This window comes from Dromiciops gliroides, chromosome 6, assembly GCF_019393635.1.
Source record: "Dromiciops gliroides isolate mDroGli1 chromosome 6, mDroGli1.pri, whole genome shotgun sequence".
NCBI lineage: Eukaryota > Metazoa > Chordata > Mammalia > Microbiotheria > Microbiotheriidae > Dromiciops > Dromiciops gliroides.
In genome coordinates this window covers 13,971,524-13,992,578 of record NC_057866.1, presented here as the reverse complement: position 1 = coordinate 13,992,578, position 21,055 = coordinate 13,971,524, and the positions used below count along the sequence as shown (strand labels likewise).

Sequence of the window (21,055 nt, the reverse complement as noted above, 5' to 3'; positions counted from 1 at the left end):
GTGTGTGTGTGTCTATGCATTAATGTGTGTTAAGTGGTGTTGCTTCTTGATGGTGCGTGTGAAGTCTTGGGAGGGCTATGTGGGTGTGTGCGTTAATGTGAGTCAGTGGTGTGTGTGGGAAGAATCGTTGGGGGTGGGGTTGAGGTGAAGTCTTCTGGGGAGGGGGCTGTGAGTGAGCACATAAATGTGCTCAAATGTTAACAAAAGTGACATGTGGAGAGGGTGAGGGGGTGGTACTGAAGTGCTTAGCTGTAAGAGATATTCTCTCTTCTTGCTTGGCAAACACAAGCACATAGTCTGCCCAGCTGGGGACCAATCCGTCTTTCTGCTTCCTACAGTCTTTGAAGAATCCAAGCCGGGCAGGGAGAAGGGTTTGACTGGGCACTCTTAGAATCATCAACTTACAGATTTAGAGTTGGAAGAGACCCTAAGGGATTACAGAGTCTTCATTTTACAGATGAGGAAACTGAGGCATAGAGAGGCTTTTGTGACTCGCCCAGGGGCAATGCTTTTATTAAGTATCTGAGGCAAGGTTTGAAGTCAGACTCCCAGTCCAGTATCCCATCCACCCTGCCAACAGAGGCCCTGAGCAAGAACCGCCCTCTCAAATAGGACTGGTAACAGGTCTGATGAGGCAGACCCTCCCCCTCCAGGGGAACCCACTTCACTTTTCAGGAAGCAGGAATTATTAGGAAGGCTCCCCTTGTAGGGAGAGCCTCTCTCTAGCTCTGTGCCCCCCCACTGGCTCTGGTTCTGCCCTCTGGGGCCCCATGGAACAAAGCCAGTCCCTCGCTATTCAGAGCCCTCCAGAGACTGGAGAGACCCCTAACTCTCGTGTCTCCCTGGGCCTTCTTTCCTCCAGACTAGACATTCCCACTTTGTCTAACAGATGCTCCTAGGGCAGGACTTCAAGGCCCTTCACAATCCTGGTCTCTCTTTCAGATATTCTCCAGATTCCCTAACTTAGCACACTGTTTGGCACATAGTAGGTGCTTCATAAATGCTTCTTGACTTGACTTATCATTGTCCTTCCTAAAATGTGACACCCAGAAACCAACTCAATACTCCAGATGTCTCAATGGGAGGAGACAACTGGACCATCAGTTCCCCTAGGTGAGGTCTCTCAAGGCAAACAAGGAATGCTTAGCTTTTTCTTTTGGCTCTGGGATCACGGTGCTGACTCACACTGAGTTTTCAGTCTACTAAGATTCCCAGATCTTTTTCACTGGTAGGGCTGCCTTGCCACAGCTTTCCCATCTTGAACTTAATGGCTAATCTTTTTAGACTCATGTAAGACTTTGCATTCATCCCTATTCAGTTTGATCTTTCTGGACTTAACCCAATATTCTAGCCCACCCAGACCTTTGGGGAGCTTGACTCTTATCCAGAGCATCAGCTAAGACTCCCAGTTTTGTGTAATCTGTAAGCTTGTCATCTATGCCCTATTCAAGTCCTAGACAAAAATATGAAAGAGCACAAGACCAAGAAGAGAACCCTGAAATATGTCACTGGATGCTGCCTCCCAAGCTGACACTCTTTAGGATCCAGCCAAATGTGGTACTGTGGACAGAGGATCAGGGTTCAAATCTTACCTTAGATACTTACTAGCTGTGGGACCTTGGGAAAGTCACTTAACCTTGCTGCACCTCAGTTTCCTCCTCTGAAAAAAATGAGAAGGTTGGATTTGATAACCTCTCAGATCCCTTCCCGTTCTAAGTCTCTGCTTGTATGATTCTATGCCATTTCTGGGCCTCAGTTTCCTTATCTGTAAAAATGAGATTAGACTACACAGTCCAAAGTCCCTTTCAGCTCCAACACTACCAATAAAATATCTAGGTCACGTCCTTCCATCACAACCCCAAGAACAGCATGAGTGACTCCCTCAAAAGGCTCCATTCCAAGCCTGTGCTTTTGTGTTACAGGAAGCCCACAGGGTGTGGGGGGAGGGAGCCCAGACAGCTTCCCTCCATCGATCTTTATTTTCCTTGGAGCATGAAGAATAGCGAGCCTTAGGTAAGGGCCTCTTCTGCATGTCCTTGACCCACTTGTCAGGATAAGGCTGATGGATGGGGATTTCAAAGAGTCAGTATTTCTTTTTAAATTGTTAATCTGCTTCCCTTGGCAGAGCCCTATCCACTTTTCTCTTGGACTCTCCTTTGTCTCACATTCCTTTACGATCCCGTATCCGCATTTGGTTTTCTTCACTTACTTTTCTTGGCTTCTGTGTTTGTTTTCAGGCCTGATCTCTCCGACCCTTCCTACCTTGTCTGAAAATCTGGATGATGTCCACAGCATGGGAAACTGGACATTGGATATTGGTGAGAGCCCTGGCCAATGGGGTAGGAGGGAGGGCCTCTGAATGCCTTTGGAATGTTTTGTTTTGTTTTTTGGCAGGGCAATGAGGGTTAAGTGACTTGCCCAGAGTCACACAGCTAGTAAGTGTCAAGTGTCAGGCTTGAACTCAAGTCCTCCTGAGTCCAGGGCTGGTGCTTTATCCACTGTCTCACCTAGCTGCTCCCTGTAGTGGCTTTAAAAGTACTAGTTAGGCGGGGCGGCTAGGTGGAGAAGTGGATAAAGCACCGGTCCTGGATTCAGGAGTACCTGAGTTCAAATCCGGACTCAGACACTTGACATTTACTAGCTGTGTGACACTGGGCAAGTCACTTAACCCCCATTGCCCCACAAAACAAAACAAAAATAAAACCCAAAAAAACAAAAGTACTAGTTAGGCTCCCTGCTCTCAGGTGGTTCCCTCCACCAATCTGCCCCGGTGTCTAAGATTAGAAATCTAATGAATACTTGTGTCTGAGCCTTCCATCAAAGTGCTTTCTTATCCTAGAGTAGGATAGACTCAGGAAGGGACTGAGAGGGAGGTCATAGGGTGCTAAAACCAGACTTTGTCTACTTCACCAATCCTGAAGGGTAGACAGGGACTGGAGTGTCTGGAATGCTACTTCCTAGCCAGAAAACAAAGATAGGAGAGGGGGGAGACCCAGGCCTGGCGGGTGATCGTCGTCTCAGACGACCTGGCCATCAGCGGGGAGACTGCCTGAAACACACGTCTCCCCACTGGGGATGTGGCCACGAGGATGGCTGGTTTGATGGTTGCTGGGGGGGGAGGGAGGGCAGAAGAGCCTGAGCACTGTGACATTTTAGTTCAGGAGACAGGAAGCGGTGTGGGTGGGAGATTATACGTCTTTTTCATCCACCCCTTTAGGGGTGGCTTCAGGGCCAAGGGGAGCTCCTCAAGCTGTTCCCCTGGAGTGTGGGGGAGCTCATGCACGATGGTCTAGGGGGCACCCCAAGAGCCACTCTATGAAGGTGTCCTTGGAGAGGAAGACATCATCAGTCTCATTCCTTCCCCTCCCAGTCTCAGACTTCCCTCTTCTTCCCATTCTCCTTCTTTCCATTCCTGCCTCAACAGGTCTCTCCTAGCTCAATATCTCCCACTTCACCCCCCCCCCGTCCCATATATTGGCTGTTTATGAATTCTCTACAGAATCACAAAATGTCAGAACTGGAGAGGATTGTAATGGGCATGTGACCAACCCTTCCATTTTACAGTTGGGGAAACCGAGTTGATGATTTAGGAAAAGTGCCTTTTCCCAAGGTTACACAGCTAGTTTAAGAACCCCAGAATCTTGTGATTGGAAGCGACCTCAGAGGTCTTCTCTCTGACATCCGTAAGACATGGTTCTTCTCCATCCTCTACTCAAAGAAATCCCATTAACTGAAGACCCATCACTCGCAGGGGCATGGACAACATGTTCCACCTTTGAACTATTCTGATTGCTGGGAAAAGTTTTCTTATATAAAGCCAAGATCTGTCCCTTTGTGATCTCTACCCCTTCTCAATGATCAATAGTCAATAAACATTCATTAAGTGCCAAGCCCTGTGCTAATCACTGGAGGTACAAATAGGAAAGAGAAAGATGGTCCTTGCCCTCAGGGAGCTTACAATCTAAGGGGGTAGGGAGACAACCCAGAACAAAATCCACCTTCTCCTGGCTCTGTCTTCTGAGGACCAGCAGAACAAGTCAGACCTCTCTGCCACACACCATCTTTTCAAATACTTGAAAAAAGTGACCATGTTCCCCTAAGTCCTCTCTTCCTCAAGCTAAGCATGCCCAGTGCCTTCAACAGTCCTCCACTGGCCTCATCTCAAGGCTTGCCACCATCTTGGGTCCCATCTGAATGCCCCTTCCCAGATGTGGTATCTAGAATGAACACCCTCCCCCCCCCTCCACTTTAGTCTGACAGAGAGGGAATACAACAGGATTGCTTTCTCATGCTGTCTGGAGGCATCATGCCTCCTAAGGCAGCGCTACCTTTTTTCTGACTGCCCTATTTTTGAGCTTGCAATCACTTAAACCCTCAGATCTTTTTCATATAATCTTTTAAGCTTTTAAATTTTTTTTCAAATGAACAAAAAATATTTTTTCTCCTTCCTCCACTAATACAAAGAAAGAGAAAACACCAAACCCTTAGTAACAGGGGCAGCTAGGTGGCGCAGTGGCTAGAGCACTGGCCCTGGAGTCAGGAGTACCTGAGTCCAAATCCGGCCTCAGACGCTTAACACTTAACTAGCTGTGTGACCCTGGGCAAGCACATAACCCCAATTGCCTCACTAAACAAACAAACAAACAAAAAAACCTTAGTAACAAATGCAAAATAAATTCCCCTTATTGGCTATGTCAAAAAAAAAATATTACTCTTCTTGCACCCTGAGCCCTCACCTCTCTGCCAGGATGTAGTGAGCATGCTTCACCTCAGTCGCTGGGGGTGGTCACTGTGTTGAGAAGAGTTTAGATGACCTGATGTTAAGCTGTCCTGGATTTATTCAGTCAATAGGAGCATAGCGCCTCAGTTTGCAACATGAAAATGAGGCCGAGGCAGGTGAAGTTAAAGTCCACACAGGTAGTGACAGGGCTGGGAACTGACACCAGGTACTCACATCCAAATTCCAGCAATCCTGGCACTGGACTCATACCAGTGCCTTGTCTCTGAGGCTGTTGCTGACATTTAGATGCCCGGACCATGAGAGGGCCTGAGCCTTGAACCTTTCTCCCCATCCCCCCGCCCTTGGCACCTTCAGGAGTCGGTCAGGTGCCTCATGCGCTGTCCTTCCAGAACCGAAGCCTGTCCGTTTGGTGAACAAGCACAGGCCCTTGCAGCGGGACCCTGCAGGTTAAGATTTCAGGGGCCTGGTGGCCCATCTGTGAGGACTTCTGGAGCAACAAGGCCAGTCTGGCTGTCTGCAAGAAGCTGAACTGTGAGGGAACAGAGCCAAGTGGGTCTGCCAGAACCCCAACCCCAGAGAGACCAGAGCATCCCCCTGTGGGGAACAGGAGTGCAGTCATCAATGACACGTGGCGCTCCCCTCTGCCTGTGCTCTGTGACCAGGTACAGTGGGAGAGCTGCCAGGTACAGTCCTCTGCGTGCATCAGCGGGAAATCAACCAAGGTCGACTGTGCAGGTGAGGAGAGGACCCTCCCCTCAGTGCCACCATGCTGACTGGGCACATCCTCCTGGAGAGGAGAGGGCTTTGGGGCCTCCCACCCCATAACTCCTATTTCTGCCCAGGCTCCCTCTGCCTGGAAATCAGGGATCTCCTCAGGAGGGGCTCAACAAGGGGCGGAGAGGGAAGAGAGGGAGGGATGGAGGGGGAGGGGGAGGGGAGGAGAAGGAAGGGGAAGGGAATTTTAAAAAGAAGAGAGAGTGGGAGATGTACTTCATCCCCCAGAATCTTCACAGATGGGAATTACTTCTATAAATGAATAATCAAGGTTCTCTCTCATGAGCTCTTTCCTCTCTGTCTCTCCATTTCTTTCTCTTCTCCCCAACTCTCCCAACTGCTTCCATCTCCACATCTGCATCTCCCTTTCTCTCTGTTTCCTTCTCTGCTCAATTGATCCAACTCCTCATTTCTTACTTAATTCTCAAATACCTTCCATTGTATCTATCTCCCTATATCCATCTCTTTCTGCTGACCAAGCACTTGGTCATCTATCCTCTATACTATCTTCTCCTCCTCCCTTTCCTTCCTCTCTCCCTTCCTTCCTTACTCCTTCCCTCCTTCCTTCTTTCTTTCTTTCCCTCCTTTCTTCCTTCCTCTTTCTCTCCCTCTTCCCTCCCTCCCTCTTCTCCCTCTTTCCCTCCCTCTATTCTTCTATGCCTTCCTTTCGATCATCTCTCTCTCTCTCTCCTCTCTCTCTCTCTCCTCTCTCTCTCTCTCTCTCTCTCTCTCTCTCTCCCTCCCTCTCTCTCCCCCCCCCTCGGTTTCCCTCCTTTTCCAGAAGTCCATGCTGTGCGGCTGGTGGGTGGAAATGATAGTTGTGCAGGTCGGGTAGAACTGAAGGACAAAGGCTCCTGGGGAACTGTATGTGATGATGCCTGGGACCTGAAAGATGCTGAGGTTGTGTGCCGGCAGCTGGACTGTGGCTCGGCTGTCAAGGCCCCGGAGGGCTCATACTTCCAGAAGGGCCAAGGGCCCATCCACCTGGACGAGGTGAACTGCTCTGGGACTGAGCTCTTCCTGTGGGAGTGCCCTGCCCAGAGAAACCATGACTGTGGTCACAAGGAGGATGCCAGCGTTGTTTGCTCAGGTCTGTTCTTGTGCCCATCTGTCTGTCTGCTCTCCCCTGAGGTCCCTGTGACACTATCCTCTTCATCCAATGGGTGTACTCAAACTCAGCTCAGCTCAACACATGCCAGGCTTTGGGGATACAAAGAGAGAAAGGGGACAGTGTCTGCCCTCAAGAATCTTACGTTCTATAGGGAGAGTGAACATGTGCACAGAGAAGGGCATTGACAATAAATCCAAGGTGACTTGTTGGGGAGGCAAACCCCAGCTGTGGGCAGAACAGCAGCGTTGAAGGGTCCTTGATTCCTTGAGCAGAGTCCTCCCTCTGCTGATGCAGACAGGGAGCCTCAGTGACCCATCAGACGGTCTTGGAGTATTGCTGGGCTGGGATTCTCCTGTGCTACCCTGCTGAGGAGCCATTTACCTCTCTAGCCGGCCCTCAGGGGAGGAATGGCCCAGGATGGGGGCCCAGCACCTCCCTGCGCACCAGCTTCATCTCACCTTCTCCCAGTATCAAAGGCATCAACAGCAGGTGTGGGGTCAGCCACATATGCCACCCCTTGCTGCCACCATCACCACTCAGCAACCCTTGTTAGCAGTGAGAGTGGGCAGAAAGGAGGGGACTGCCCAACTCCCCCTTCTCTGGGAGTGCTCCCACTGACTCCTCAGACCACACACCAGTCCTCACCCCAATGTCTTTCCATCTGACCTCCATTACTCTACAATGTACCCCATGCCTCAGCCAGATTTCCCAGCCTTCAGTCTGTCTCCTCCCCCTCTAAGGCTCCCAGTCTGGTTGACACGAATGTTCTCTCTTTGATCCTCTTTGCTAGACTCTCCAATCTCCAATATGTCACTGTTTCCTACGACCTCCTCAACACCTCAGTTACCCACAACAGGTGAGTCTTCCAAGAAGCGAGCTCCAATCTCCCGGGGCTGGCTGGGCATGGAGGGAGCTACGCACCCTCACTCACAGACCCTCCTGAGTACTCCGTGACTAGCTGAGGGCGGCTCATTGATTCTAGACCAATGATGCATCCGTCAATTCTCAGCCCAGCACTATCCCCTAGAATTCTCACCCATATGTATTCGTTCAATTCATTTCCAGTTATACAAAAGGATCCCACATGGGAGGCAGCGAGAGCAGTTAATTTTGTACTCATCCCTGGGGACAGAACAAAGGACTATTGCAATTAGAAGGATTTAGGTTAGATAAACTGAGGAATATTCTGGCCACAAAAGAGATTATGACTCTCCTGGAAAAGAGAGGGAATCATGTGCAAATTTTAAAGACGAATTTAACAATAACACAATTTATATTGTACAAAGCACTTTTTTTTCTTATCCCACAACCCTGTCGGGTAGGGACAGCTCCATCCCTCAAGGTATCTAAGCAGAGGTTTATTGAAAATGTTATACAGGGGCAGCTAGATGGCACAGAAGAACCTGAGTTCAAATGCCTCCTCAGACACTTACTGGCTGTGTGACCCTGGGCGGAGTCAATTAACCCCTTATTGCCTCCTTTAAAAATAAGTTATGGGGACAGCTAGGTGGCACAGTGGATAAAGCACCAGCCCTGGATTCAGGAGAACCTGAGTTCAAACCTGGCCTCAGACACTTGACATTTACTAGCTGTGTGACCCTGGGCAAGTCACTTAACTCACATTGCCCTGCCAAAAAAAAAAAGTTATACAGAAAGTCCCTACTTGAGTATGGGACTTGAGACATGAAATTGGAAATCCTACCTCAGATACGTACTACCTGTGTGACCCTGGACAAGTCATTTAACCTATAGGAACCTGTTTCCACACCTGTAAATGTGAGCATTAGAATTAATGGTCTCTAAGGTCCCTTCTAGCCCCAAAATCTATGATTCTGTTAACCTCTCCAATTCTTACATCACATGCTTAAATCATCCCCACTTTATAAATAGAGAAACCAAGGCAGAAAATAGTACAGAGACTTGCCCAGGCCAGGGTCATATGATTGATTGATTAGATCTTCAGACTGCAAGACCAGAGATCCTTCAATTCAAATAAACAAACATTTATTAAATGCCCACCATGCACCTTTGCCCACTTTCTACCACAGTGAGCAAGTCTCCAGAATCTCCAGGTCACTGCTTTTCCCAGAATGGGATAGAAGCCAGATGCATGTCTTCAATGACATTCGACAGACATTGATGGAGTACTTACTAGATGCCAGGTGTTAAAGAGAGAAAAACCAAAAGTACTCTCCCCCTCCAGAGTCTTCTAATTTGAGGAGGGATCGAGCTTCACCAGGAGGCTCCAAGAATCCTTTATGTTGAGGAAGCACCCGGATTGAGCCTTGAAGGGGGGACATGGGAGGGTCCATCTGGGGGCAGTCAGCATCCAAGGTTCCTTACAGCTCTAAGGCCTGAGGATCTGCATGTTCTTCTCTTTTCTTACACGGGGCCTCTTGTTTCCAGCATCCTTTGAGCTGATGGAAATGCAAAAGAAGGAGCTTCGAGAGCAGGTCCTCTTCATCCTCTGTATCATCCTAGGAATTCTCCTCTTGGGGTCACTCATTGCTCTGACTTTTGTCATTCTGAAGGTTAAAGGGAAGTATGGTAAGTGCCCGGGACACCCTGCCAGTAGGCTTGAAAAGGAGATACAACCCCTAGGGACATGCTCTCCCAAGATGGGTATGTGATTGGCCTGCCTACCCCCAGAGAGCACTGGGGCAAATTGGGTAAACTGAGGCTCCAAGAGGCAAAAGTGACTTGCCCAAAGTCACACAGCTAATGAGGGAGGGAGCTTGAGACCAGAAGCCAGGCCTTTGGCTCCTAATTCCAAACTCTTCCCATTACTTATATACCTCCCCACCCTCAGCACTTCCAATCATGGAAAATCACAATCAGCGGACATCCACAGCCACCCTTGGAGGGAACAATAGCTACCAGGAGGCCTCTATCATCATCCCCAAAGAAGAAGGTAGAATTCCATTCATCTTGATGTTGGAAGGTTGTAGGTGGATGGTGAGATGGAGTTTGGGCTGGGGGAGGACAGGACTCATCCCCAAGGAAGTGGCAGCATTTCCCTGGGCTCTTAAGCCAAAATGGCAGTCCCGACTGGAGTCAGGAGCCAGAAATGAGTGTAGAGTACGACTCTCATGGCACGAAGGGACAATCTTTTGTTCCCAGGGCAAATAACTACAGTGCAGATTGACTAGTGCATTTGTGGCATCGTCAAAGTAGACCAGCCAATCAGCTCCCTACCAGTTCCCAATCCTCCCAGTTCCCACTCCCTCTGCCCTTCCTGGCCTTCCTCTTTTGCTTTTCTCCCTGGTACAGTGGAAAGGACCTGGGTTCAAATCCAGCCTCTGTCACTACCTGTGAGACCTGGGGCAAGTTATTTGGCTTCTCAAGGCCCCAGCTCACTCATCTATAAAATGAGGATTGGGAGATTTGTAGGGTTCCTTTCAGCCACTGGTCTAGGATCCCCCTCCCCCTCTTTGGTGCGCCCTCCCTCCTCTCTTCTGCCTTCCCACTCTCTTCTCATAGGATTTAGGGCTAGGCTAACCACCTCATTTTATAGATGAGGGAGCCACCGCCCCTAGAGGTTAGATGATCCGCCCCAAGTTACACAGAAGGTAAAGGATGGAAGTTGGGTTTGAACCTTTGTCCCTCCTACCATGGCGCCAGGCACTTGCCACCCCCAGTGGGCACATGGGCTTCCTGAGGGCTTCCATTTTTATTTTGCCTTGGACGTGCAGGCACACAGTAGGCATTTAATAAATGTACACTGAATGGCACGAATCGACCAGTCTTTCTGAGCTATTTCCTGTGTCCCTCTCCCTCTTCCTTCCTGACTCTATTGTTTTCTTCCCAGCACCCAAGCCTCCCCTGCAGGTGACAGCCCCACCCTCAAAGGACTCCGACTCCGACTCTGACTCTGACTATGAGCGCTATGACTTCCACACCCAGCCCCCCGTGCCCTTGTCCACCTTCTATAGTGAGTGTCTCCCTGCCTGGCTGGGTCCCACTGTCAAGCATTCTCACCCCCCTCCTAGGGCAGCCTTCTTACTCCCTGCCTCATTTGTTCCTTCTGTGAAATGGGAGAACTCTTTCGTGTTTTTAGCAGAGGAGGACAGGGAACAGGTTCATGGGTGTTAAGTGCTCAGAGGTCCTGGGACAAACCTGGATAGGTCCTTGTCAGGGGCACCTTCCCCTTCCCGGACTTGCTCTCCTTCCTGTGGTGTCAGCATCTCTGTCCTGGCCCCCTTCTCCCCTCCCCCCCTCAGTCCGCTTTAACCTCCATTTAGATACACTTCTATCTTGTGACTCAAAGGGCACGGCGGGTGGGGGGAAGGACAGCCCCCCTTGGAGCCCAGGGTGAAGATACAGGCTCCCGCCCGCCTCAGCAATGCCCCTTCTGTCTGGTCTCCCCAAACCCTCCCCCCACATACCCCTGTGAGCCCTGAGCTCGGGGTGAGGTGAGAAATAGCGTTTAAGATGGGAGTCTAAGCAAGGCTCCTGATTGCTTGGGGGGGAGGGATCCTCAAAGGGGCCTCTGAGAGGGGCCACCCTTGGATGCACATTGCCCAGAGCTCGATCCCTCTGACCCACAAGCTGGGAGCTACCTTCGAGGCCAAAGGATGACTCCCTCTTTTTTGTAGAGGAGGAGGAACTGAAGCCCTGGGAATGGGTTGAGTGACTTACCCAACCAAGGTCCTAAGTATTGGAAATGACTCCAAGGGGCAGCGTCCTTTCCTCTCTACCACCTTTCCATAAGATCGGAGGTCAGAAGCTGAGAGAGATTTCAGAGGCCATTGAATCCCTCATTTTACAGAGGAGGAAACTGAGGAGCAGAAAGGGAAGTGACTTGTCCAAGGTCACTCAGGGAGTCAATGGCAGATGAAGGATTCAAACTCAGGGTTCAAACTAGAGATCCAGTTCTCCATCCTGCCTACCCTCAGGCTGGGGGCCACTGGAGGCCAAGAAGTCCACAGAGGAAGCTGCCCCAGACAGGCTTCATTCAGGCCCTCCCAGCTGGTTGTGGATTCTCCACATCTGCTTTGCACAGACCGAGCCTCATCCAAAGCACTGACATCAGCAGAGGGTTTGAGGGCTTGCTGAGGCCATCCCAGACACAAGCCCGTTGGTGCTCATTCACCCTGTGAAGCAGAAAGTGTGTTGGGGCTGCCAAGGTCCGGGTCTGAAGTTCTCTCTCAGCCACATTCGGAGTCTCAGTCTCCAGATGAGGAACCTGGAGGGGGAAGGGACTTGCCCAGGTTCACAAGGCTCGTAGGTCTCTCTCTGTGTTGTACAGCATCTCTGGGACTCATCCCCCCACCCCCAATACCAGCCCCACCCTCCCCCAGGGCAGGGATGCTGGAAGCCCCTACTCTATCATCATCATGAACTCTGCTTTCAGACTCCCAGAAGCACCGTGTGACTGAGGACATGGCCCAGCAGAACAGGTTCAGAATGCCCCCGCTACAGGAGGGTGAGAGAGGAACCTTCCAACATGGGGGGGGGGATGGGATGGGGGGGTGACCCTAGGGCCTTTGTAGACTCAATTTACCCTGAGATGCTCCAGCAGCAGCCTCTCGCCAACCCACTGAGGTGCTTAACGAACTGTGAGCAGAGGCAGCTAGAGTAGTGGAAAGAGCCTTGGGTTTGGAGCCAAAAGGCCTGGGTTCAGATCTCAGCTGTGCCACTTACAGCCTGTATAATCTTGCATAAATCGCTTCACCTCTCCGGGTCTCAAAAACAGGGGGATTGCCTCCTTCACAACTTTGTTTTTTAAAGTGTTCTATAAGCCTTAAAGCACTAGGTAGATGGGACTTCTTATTGTTCCCCCTCCGGGCCTCAGTTTCCCCAAATGTTAAGTGTATGGGGTGGGGATACACAAGTTAATCTCTCAGGTCTCTCCTAGCTCCAAACCCTATGAACCTAAGAAAGGGCTGATTCTCTATTTTCAGATTAACCTGAAGTCTTCTTGCTTGTTGACCGACTGACTGATTACAGGTGGTCCTTTCCTGTCCTCAGAAAACTCTCCTTCTCCTCTACTCTAACCCCCAAAATCTTGATGTTGCATTGTAGGTCTCCCTGCCCCCGCTCCTCAAAACTACCCAAGGCACAACAGTGAGTCTAGTACATCTTCTGGGGAAGATTACCGCAACAGTCCCGCCAGCACACTGCCTCAGTCCAATATTGTTGGCTTTTCTTCAGAGAGGAATCACCTCCTGGAACAGCCTCCTAACCTGGAGCTGGCTGGGTCCCGATCCACTCTTCCTAGTAAGCTTATCCAGGGAGGAGCCCTCCTTGTTCCATCAAACTAAGGTGAAAGGTTCTTTGGGGAGGTGGGGATCTATGGGTGCAGAATGTCATATACAACATCATTGTATCAGCTGCTTTTTCTTGTAAGGGAAACTTCGCTGGATGGGTGGGAGGAAGAATGTTATCAGAATGACTGATGTACAAACAAGAGGCACTAATAAGGCTAAAAACCTGGTTGGAAGAAGCATGAAACGTATCCATCCTGGGAATCATGAACCATCAAATTCTAGAGCTGGAAGGAACCTTTGAAGCTGTCTTATCTGAAGAATGATCCCTCTATCCCCCACCTTAAGTGTAGAGTGTGGGCCTCAGAGGAAAGAGTTCTAATGTTGCCTCTGATGCTTACTAGCCTGGGGGACCTGGGTCATTGCTTCCCCATACTTGACATCAGTTTCATCTCTTGGAACATGACAAGTTGTTCCGGGAGACAGCTGGTGTCCTTTCTAGCTCTACCAGTTCACATCTGGGTCTGTGAGACATCCCTGATGAGTCAGAAAGACATGAGTTCAAATATGGCCTCAGATACTTCCTGGCTGTGTGACCTTGGATAAGTCACATAATCATGATGATGCCAGCTAGCATTTATACAGTGCTCTAAGGTTTGCAAAACACTTTACATATGTTAACTGAGAGGTAGGTGCTACTATTATCTCCATTTTACAGATGTGGAAACTGAGGCAGGCAGAGGTTAAGTGGCTTGCCAAGATCCAAACAGCTAGTAGGTGTCTGAGGCTGAATTTGAACTCAGGTCTTCTGGACTCCAAAGCCACCACTCTATCCACTGTACTACAGAGTGCCACCTAACTACTTTTGGTAGTTTAAGATAACTTCTGTATACCTCAATTTCCTCATCTATCAGCGGGCATAAGAAAAGCACTTACCTCCCAGAGTTGTTGTGAGGATAAAATGAAAGTATTTGTAAAGTGCTTTGCAAACCCTGAAGAACCATTTAAATGAGAGTTCTGCACACTGAGGACCTCACCCGCTCTCGTGATGGCCCCCTGCCTTACCCCAGCTCCACCCCTACCTGCAGCACTGGCTTTCCTTTGAGTCTCTGTATCTCACACAATCACCTGGTGTTCAAGCTGAAAGGGACTTCAAAGGTCATCTAGCCCAACCATCTTCTTATAAATACGAAAAAAACCCCAAAGGCTAAGGGGGCAAATAGATAAGAAGTGACCGAGCCAAGATTCGGTTTCCAAGCTTCAGGTTCCAAGGTCAGCGATTGTCCCCGCTCATCGTGCGCCCTCCCCAACCCCACCACGCCTTCTGTGACTGATGTAACATTCCTTTTGCTTGGGGGAGGGGGACTCAAGTCCACTGGGCTGCACAGTTCCTGCTAAGAAACAGATATTGGAGCTCACCTCTCCCCCCATACCCTGCGCCCAGCAGGTTGGCTTGATTGGCTACCTGGGAGAGGAAAGCATTTCTTCAGGCTTTCTCTCTTCTTTAGCATCCCTTATTCCTCTAAGCTCCAATATCTGTCTTAATAAACAAAGCACTAGGGGCAGCTACGCGGCGCAGTGGATAGAGCACTTGGAGTCAGGAGGACCTGAGTTCAAATCCGGCCTCAGACACTTGACAACTTTGTAGCTGTGTGACCCTGGGCAAGTCACTTAACCCCAATTGCCTCACCAAAACAAACAAATAAATAAATAATCAAACAAACAAAGCACTATATTTTAAGAAGAGAATCCATAGCTAGAATATCCGGGCAGAGTTACCAGGTTGGTGAAGGGACTATAACCATGCCATATAATAACCACAAAGAGGCACTAGGGATGTTTGACCCTAAGAAAAAAAGGTTTAGGGTGACCCAGAAAGACCACAGAATTTGGAGTCAGGACCTGGGTTCGACTCCCACCTCCTTCACTGACTACCTCTGAGACCTTTAAGGGTCTCAGTTTCGTTATCTGTGAAAGAGGAATGATAGCCCCTGTATTGCCTGTCTCCTCGGGTGAAGAAAACATAAAAGTGTGAGTTATTAGCCACTTCTCTTGCTTTCACTTTCCCATCTGCAAAATGGGTGTGTGTGTGTGGGGGGGGGGTAGACAAGATGATCTTCAAGGTCTTTTCTACCTCCAAATTCTATGAGTCTCAGAAAGTTCTTTTGCGGGGCGGGGGGAGGGTCCTAACTTGAAGGTCTTCTGCTGCAAGTCTTATTTCTGAGAAAACAATTCACCTTCCCCTCTAGTCTAACCTCTCACGCCTTCACCCTCACAATTGCAGATGCCCCTCTTCTGGCTTCTCAGAATTACCAGAGGCAGGACAGTGAGTCCAGCACTTCCTCTGGGGAAAATTACTGCAACAGTCCCACCAGCAAGCTGCCTCGGTCCACCTTCCCCGGCTTTTCTTCTGAGAGGAACATCCTGGATCAGTCTCCTAACCTGGAGCTGGCTGGGTCCCGGGCCACTCTTCTTGGTAAGCTTATCTGGGGGAGGAGCCCTTATTTCACCAAATCTCGGGGGAAAGGGGGAAGGCTATGGATACAGAATGGTGCATACCTAGCATACCTGTTCATCATAACACTTAATTTTGCTTAATTTTTTTGGTGGGGGGAGGAAGGAAGGGATCTGGTTTGTTACAAGGGAAGGCTCACAGGATAATTAGGAGGAAGAAATGAGAGACAAGATATGGCTTTGATTTAAAAAAAACACAAAAGAGGCATCAATCAAGCTTTAATTTTTTTTTTTAAATCTGGTTGGACCACAAATTCCAAAGTCCTCATGATGAAACATGCTATCCACCTCCAGATAGAGAGCCGATGGTCTCAGAGGGCAAATTGAAACAAACTTCCTTTTCTCTCTCTCTCTTTTTTTGGACATGACTAAAGCAACAATTTATTTTGTTTGACTGTATTTGTTTTTCTTGCCTTCTCAGTAGGTAGGAAGGAGAGGAAGGAGGGAGAGAATCTGGAACTGAAAATTAAATTGAATTAAAAAAATAAATACAAATATTCTTACTTATGCCTGAAACAATCTGATTGGGAAGAAGCATGAACCTGGGCTATCCTGGGAATCACAAAACTATAAATTTGTAGAGCTGAAAGGGTCTTGTGACCACAAGTCCAGCTCCTGACTGAAGGAAGAGGCTGCAGGCTTGGATTCCAATCCTGCTCCAACCCCTTCCAGTCTGTGGAAGCCAGGTGAAGTCCCTTCCCTACGTGGCTTGTCAGTTTCTACCTCTGAAATATGAGACTTGTACTGGGTGACTCTGAGATTCCCTCTAGAGTGGCCAGAACACATTTGAGTCTCTGCAACAACTTTGATGATGAGTTTAGAGGAGAGCAACCGGGATGGTGAAGAGATTATACACTATGATGTCTAATAGTAATATGACAATTATAATAGGATATAAAATAACACACAATATAATTATATATATATATATATATATATATATATAGTTTTAGTGAGGCAATTGGGGTTAAGTGACTGGCCCAGGGTCACACAGCTAGTAAGCGTTAAGTGTCTGAGGTCAGATTTGAACTCAAGTACTCCTGACTCCAGGGCCAGTGCTCTATCCACTGCGCCACCTCGCTGCCTCATAATGATATGTTATTAAATATGTTATAATTATAATATAAAATAATACAATAATAAACATTTAGATAATGCTTTACAATTTACAAAGAGTTTTATAAACGTGATCTCATTTGATGAGATACCCTAGCAGGTAGTTACTATAGTTACCCTATTAACCCAATTTTATAGATGAGGAAATTGAAGCTGACGGTTGCCTAGGTAGGAAGTGTCTGAGACAGGATTTGAACTTAGGTCTTCTGGACTCCAGGCTTAGTTAGCACTCTAGACCCTAGCTTCTTAAACTGTGGGTCATGACCCCATATGGGTTTGCATAATTGAATGTTGGGGTCTCAAAAAATTTGGCAATAGTAAAAGGTTATATATACCTAGTTTATATACCTATATACCAGGGACCACGTAAAAGTTTCTTGGGTGAAAAGGGGTCACAAGTGGAAAAAGTTTAAGAAGTCCTGCTCTAGATACTGTACCACTTAGTTGTCAATAATCAGGTGAAAGAGCAGTGCGAGGAGTTTAGCCTGGAGAAGAAAAGTCTTGGGGGAAGGACAGGACTGTGGTCTTCACAAAAGGCAGTGTGACACAGTGGGTAAAGTGCTGGCCTTGGAGTCTGGAAGAACTGAATTAAAATTCTAACTCTTAGACTTATGATCTGTGAGACCCTAACCAACTCATTTTACTTCCTCTGAGCATCAATTTCCTTCTCTGTAAAATGAGGAAGGTAGACTAGATAGCATGTAAGGGTCCTTCTCTCTATGAATTTATGATCTTATAAGTCAATGCACCTCTCTGAGACTCAGTTTCCCGATCTGGAAAATGAGGGGGTTGGACCAGCTGATCTCTGAGATGCATTCCAGATCTAAAACTTTAATTCTGCGTTCCTAAGTATTTAAAGACCCATCCCATGAAAGAGAGGTAAGACTGGTTTTCTTGGCTCCAGAGGGAAAAACTAGGAAAAATCAGCTTGCAGGAATCTGGTTTTACCTTAATATAAGTAAGGAAAGACTTCCTAATAGTGAGAACAGTTCCAAAGTGGACTCGGTCAGCTGCCTTGTTCCCTGGAGGTCTGCAGCCAGAGGCTGAGCTACCACTTCCAAGGGTCCTCGTTAAGGCACAACTTGGACAAAACAGTCTCTGAGATCCATTCTAGCTCAGCTCTGGGGATTCTGTCATAACGTTAGGAACTTATTTCTTCTCCTGAGCCCAAATCTGCCTCTGCCCCTCTTGCCCAGGGATTCTAATTTTGCCCCTCATGGGCAAGCAGGAGGATCAGCTGCCCCTGTGACCAAGCTCCGGTCTGAAAGAGGTCTCCCCTTGTCTCAGGTTCCCTTCCAGGAACCCACTTTGGAGTTGTTCCAGCAGGACAAGTGAATGAAGATAGTTCTAGCACCTCTTCTGGGGAATGCTACCAGAATTATAGCTCATCCCAGAAGCCTCCTGTGGAGTCCTTTGTGTGTCCAGGTAATAGAAGGGAAGCGAGAAAGTGAGATACACATGGGTGAATAGGGAGTGGACAGGCAGGTTGGGATATTTGGTGTGGATGAAGGAGCCCTAGGCAGAGAAAGGCAGATAGATAAATGGATGGATGATGGATGGATATAAATATATACACATATATAGATATGCACACATATATGGATATATACACACATATGCATATATGTGTATATATATGTATGTGCGTATGTATAGAAATCTACCTTTCTCCTTCCTCCAGTTGAATGAGGCAGGGATTCTTAATAATAATAACAACAATAACATTTATATAGTGCTTTAAGGTTTGCAAAGTATATGTAATTCCATTTGATCCTCACAACAACCCTGGAAGGTAGGTGCTATTATTATCATCATTTCACAGATGGATAAACTGAGGCTGAAAGAAGTGATGTGACTTGGCCAAGGTCACATAGCTAGTCTGAGTAGGATTTGAACTCAGGTCTATCCTGGCTCCAAATCCAGCACTCTAGTCTCCCAGCCTATCTAGCACAACCTTCTCTTGCTTTTATCCCTCTCTCCAAGAGGTGTGGAGACAAGATCCATTGCTTTGGGGTGGATTCTCTGGTCCTGATTCTGTGATTTGGGGTGCCATCTTGGAGAGGCAGGTCTAGCTTGATGGACCATGCAGGGCAGTGGAAAGAGCCCTGGATTTGGCATTGGAGGACCTGGATTCAAATCCTACCTCTGCTGCTTAATTACCTGTGTGACTGTAGACAAGTAACATAACTTCTCTGGGCCTCAGTTTCCTAATTTGTAAAATGTGAGAATTGGAGTAGCTAACCTCTAGGGTTACTTCCCCTTTGAGGGGGCTTAGTTTCTTTCTCCTCTGTAAAATGAGGAAGTTGGACTCCATGGCCCTCTAAGGTCCTTCCCAGGTCCAAATCTGTGATCCCATTCTGGGTCTGGGGCCTTCCCAATATCCTTGTTGGTGGCTGTGTTACTGAGTGGGGAAGGGCTTGAGTTATCCCTGAGCTCTGCAATTCACAATATTAATTATCTCATGCCAGAGAGAATTCACTGGGGAAAGAAGAAACTGAGCAGAGGGTGGTTGGGGATTGGAGGTTGTATTCTTTGAGTCTTAGCTAACATATTGAGCTTGGGAGCCAGAGGAGGCTAGGGTCTCATGGTATGACGTATGTCTGCCATCTATATATTTTGGGTTGGGCAGAGCCACCTACCCCAGCAGGCATGAGCAGTAAAGAAGATGACTCATCTAGTGAAGACTATGATGACATCTGCGCTTCATAAAGCAAGACTCAGAGAGAGGGAAGGATGCCTGTTGATTCCTGCTCCACCTGCCTTCCATTCCTGCTTCCCCACCTTCCCTCCTGGACCACCCAGGGCCACAAAACCATACAGATTGGGATCCAAGAATCCACGGAGTGGAAAACGCCATTCCTTACCCTGAACTGACCAGTCTCCACTCTGCTGTTGCTGAGCCTCAAACCAATTAACGTCAGCTAGTATGTCCCCTGATGAATGCACAAACCTCAGGCAGCCTGTGCCTCAGTGGATGGTGGGGGGAGAATCCCAGATCTGGAAGGAACCTCTTCAGCCATCCCCTCCAACAGAGACATGACCAAGAGTCTTTTCCGTGACATTGCCAACAAAGTCAACCATCCTCCATTTGAAAATCTCCAGCAAGGGGAAAACCTGCTGCCTCCTGAGATAGCTCATTCCACTCCTGACCAGCTCAATTCATTATGAAGTTCCTCCAGACATCAAGGCTAAATTTGGCATCCTGACCCCTACCCCCATCCCTCCACCACCACTCTGTCCCTTGGGGCCAAGCAGAGTAATTCTTCTACCATATTACATTGAAAAGAGTTGTCATGGCCTCTATGTCTTCTTTTCTCAAATTTAAATATCTCAAGTTCCTTCAGTTGGTCTTCACAGGAGCCTCTTGTCCTTCTAACCCCCTCCCCTCATGCTAGTGAACTGCCAACTTCCCCTTATTGCCTGGTCCTCATTCTCGGACTTGTTGCCCTCGAGTTGTTCCCATAGCATCATAGAAAGAGGTCTCAATGTCAAATCAGAGCATCTGGAGTTGGATCCTGACTCTGCTACTATCTATAGGCCCTTGGGCAAGTCACTTCTCTCTGAGCCTCATCAAAAAATGATCTCAAATGTCCCTTTGAGCTTGAAATCCTATACTTCACCATCTCTAAGATGCTGACTATTGCCTTCTTCCCAGGGCTTCCCCAACTCTTCTTATGATAATACCTGCTAAGCACAGCAGAGGCCACAGTAATAGCAGGACCTATGGGGATCTTCTCAGGGCACCAATGGTTTCCAGTGGAGACCTTGTCTCGTACCTAGGAGAGAGAGACTACTTCACCCTGGCACCCCACTAGCTCCCCAGCCTCAGGGGTCATGTGCCTGGACTAGAGTATGTATTTAAGTGGATGCCAATGGAGAAAGGCTGAGACAGGAGCCCACAATTCCTTCCACCCCTCTCCAGATGAGCTTCGTAGGGGGCAGTTTTACTTTCCACTCGGTTTAAAAAAAAAAAAAAGAATGTATCTTATAGGGAAATGACCATTGTACGTAATTTCCCCCTTGATCGCTGGCTGGAGTGAGTCGAAAGGAGGAGGAGGAGAAACTTAGGGTCACTTATTCTTGACGACACTGAGAATAAATGGGCTTTTCAAGCAAAAACAAAAAAAGGAGTGTGGAGTCAATGTGAGGGTTTAAGATCAAGAAGCCTTGGAATTGGAGTGGGGTCAGACCATGGACAAGGGTCAGGTGGGACTGTGAGTAAGTTTTTCAAACATCAATCAGCTAATCAACTGATGATCACTTAGAAAGTACCTACTATGTGAAAGAGGCATTGAACTAAGCACCAGGGACAAAGACAAAAATGAACCTGTGCTTGCCCTCAGAGAGCTTACATTCTGTCCCACAGTAGATTTGTACGTGTGTGTATATCCACACACACACACACACATGTATAGTCCATATTCCATGTATACGAACCTCTTATTTGAGAGAAGGACAATGACAACTGGCAGGGCTAGAGAAATACCTCCCATAGAAATTGTCATCTTGTCATCGGAGCTAAGTCTGGAAGTAACAAGGGCTTTTAAGATGTAGAGGTGAGTCAGTCAGCCAACAAGCATTTATTAAGTGCTT

At 48.1% G+C, this 21,055-nt stretch overlaps 1 protein-coding gene across 1 annotated transcript in view; it reads left to right on the top strand.

Annotated features, from left to right (window-relative positions):
- CD6 (CD6 molecule) overlaps positions 1 to 20,562 on the top strand; it is a 47,379-nt gene extending 26,817 nt beyond the window's left edge. Inside the window, 13 exon segments of the mRNA XM_043969795.1 lie at positions 2,238 to 2,318; positions 5,131 to 5,159; positions 5,161 to 5,476; positions 6,297 to 6,605; positions 7,417 to 7,482; positions 9,033 to 9,173; positions 9,436 to 9,537; positions 10,435 to 10,557; positions 11,980 to 12,051; positions 12,651 to 12,845; positions 15,117 to 15,308; positions 17,750 to 17,887; positions 19,092 to 20,562. Coding sequence (XP_043825730.1) covers positions 2,238 to 2,318; positions 5,131 to 5,159; positions 5,161 to 5,476; positions 6,297 to 6,605; positions 7,417 to 7,482; positions 9,033 to 9,173; positions 9,436 to 9,537; positions 10,435 to 10,557; positions 11,980 to 12,051; positions 12,651 to 12,845; positions 15,117 to 15,308; positions 17,750 to 17,887; positions 19,092 to 19,171 — 1,844 coding nt within the window. The 3' untranslated portion in view covers positions 19,172 to 20,562.
- The last annotated feature ends 493 nt before the right edge of the window (positions 20,563 to 21,055 follow it).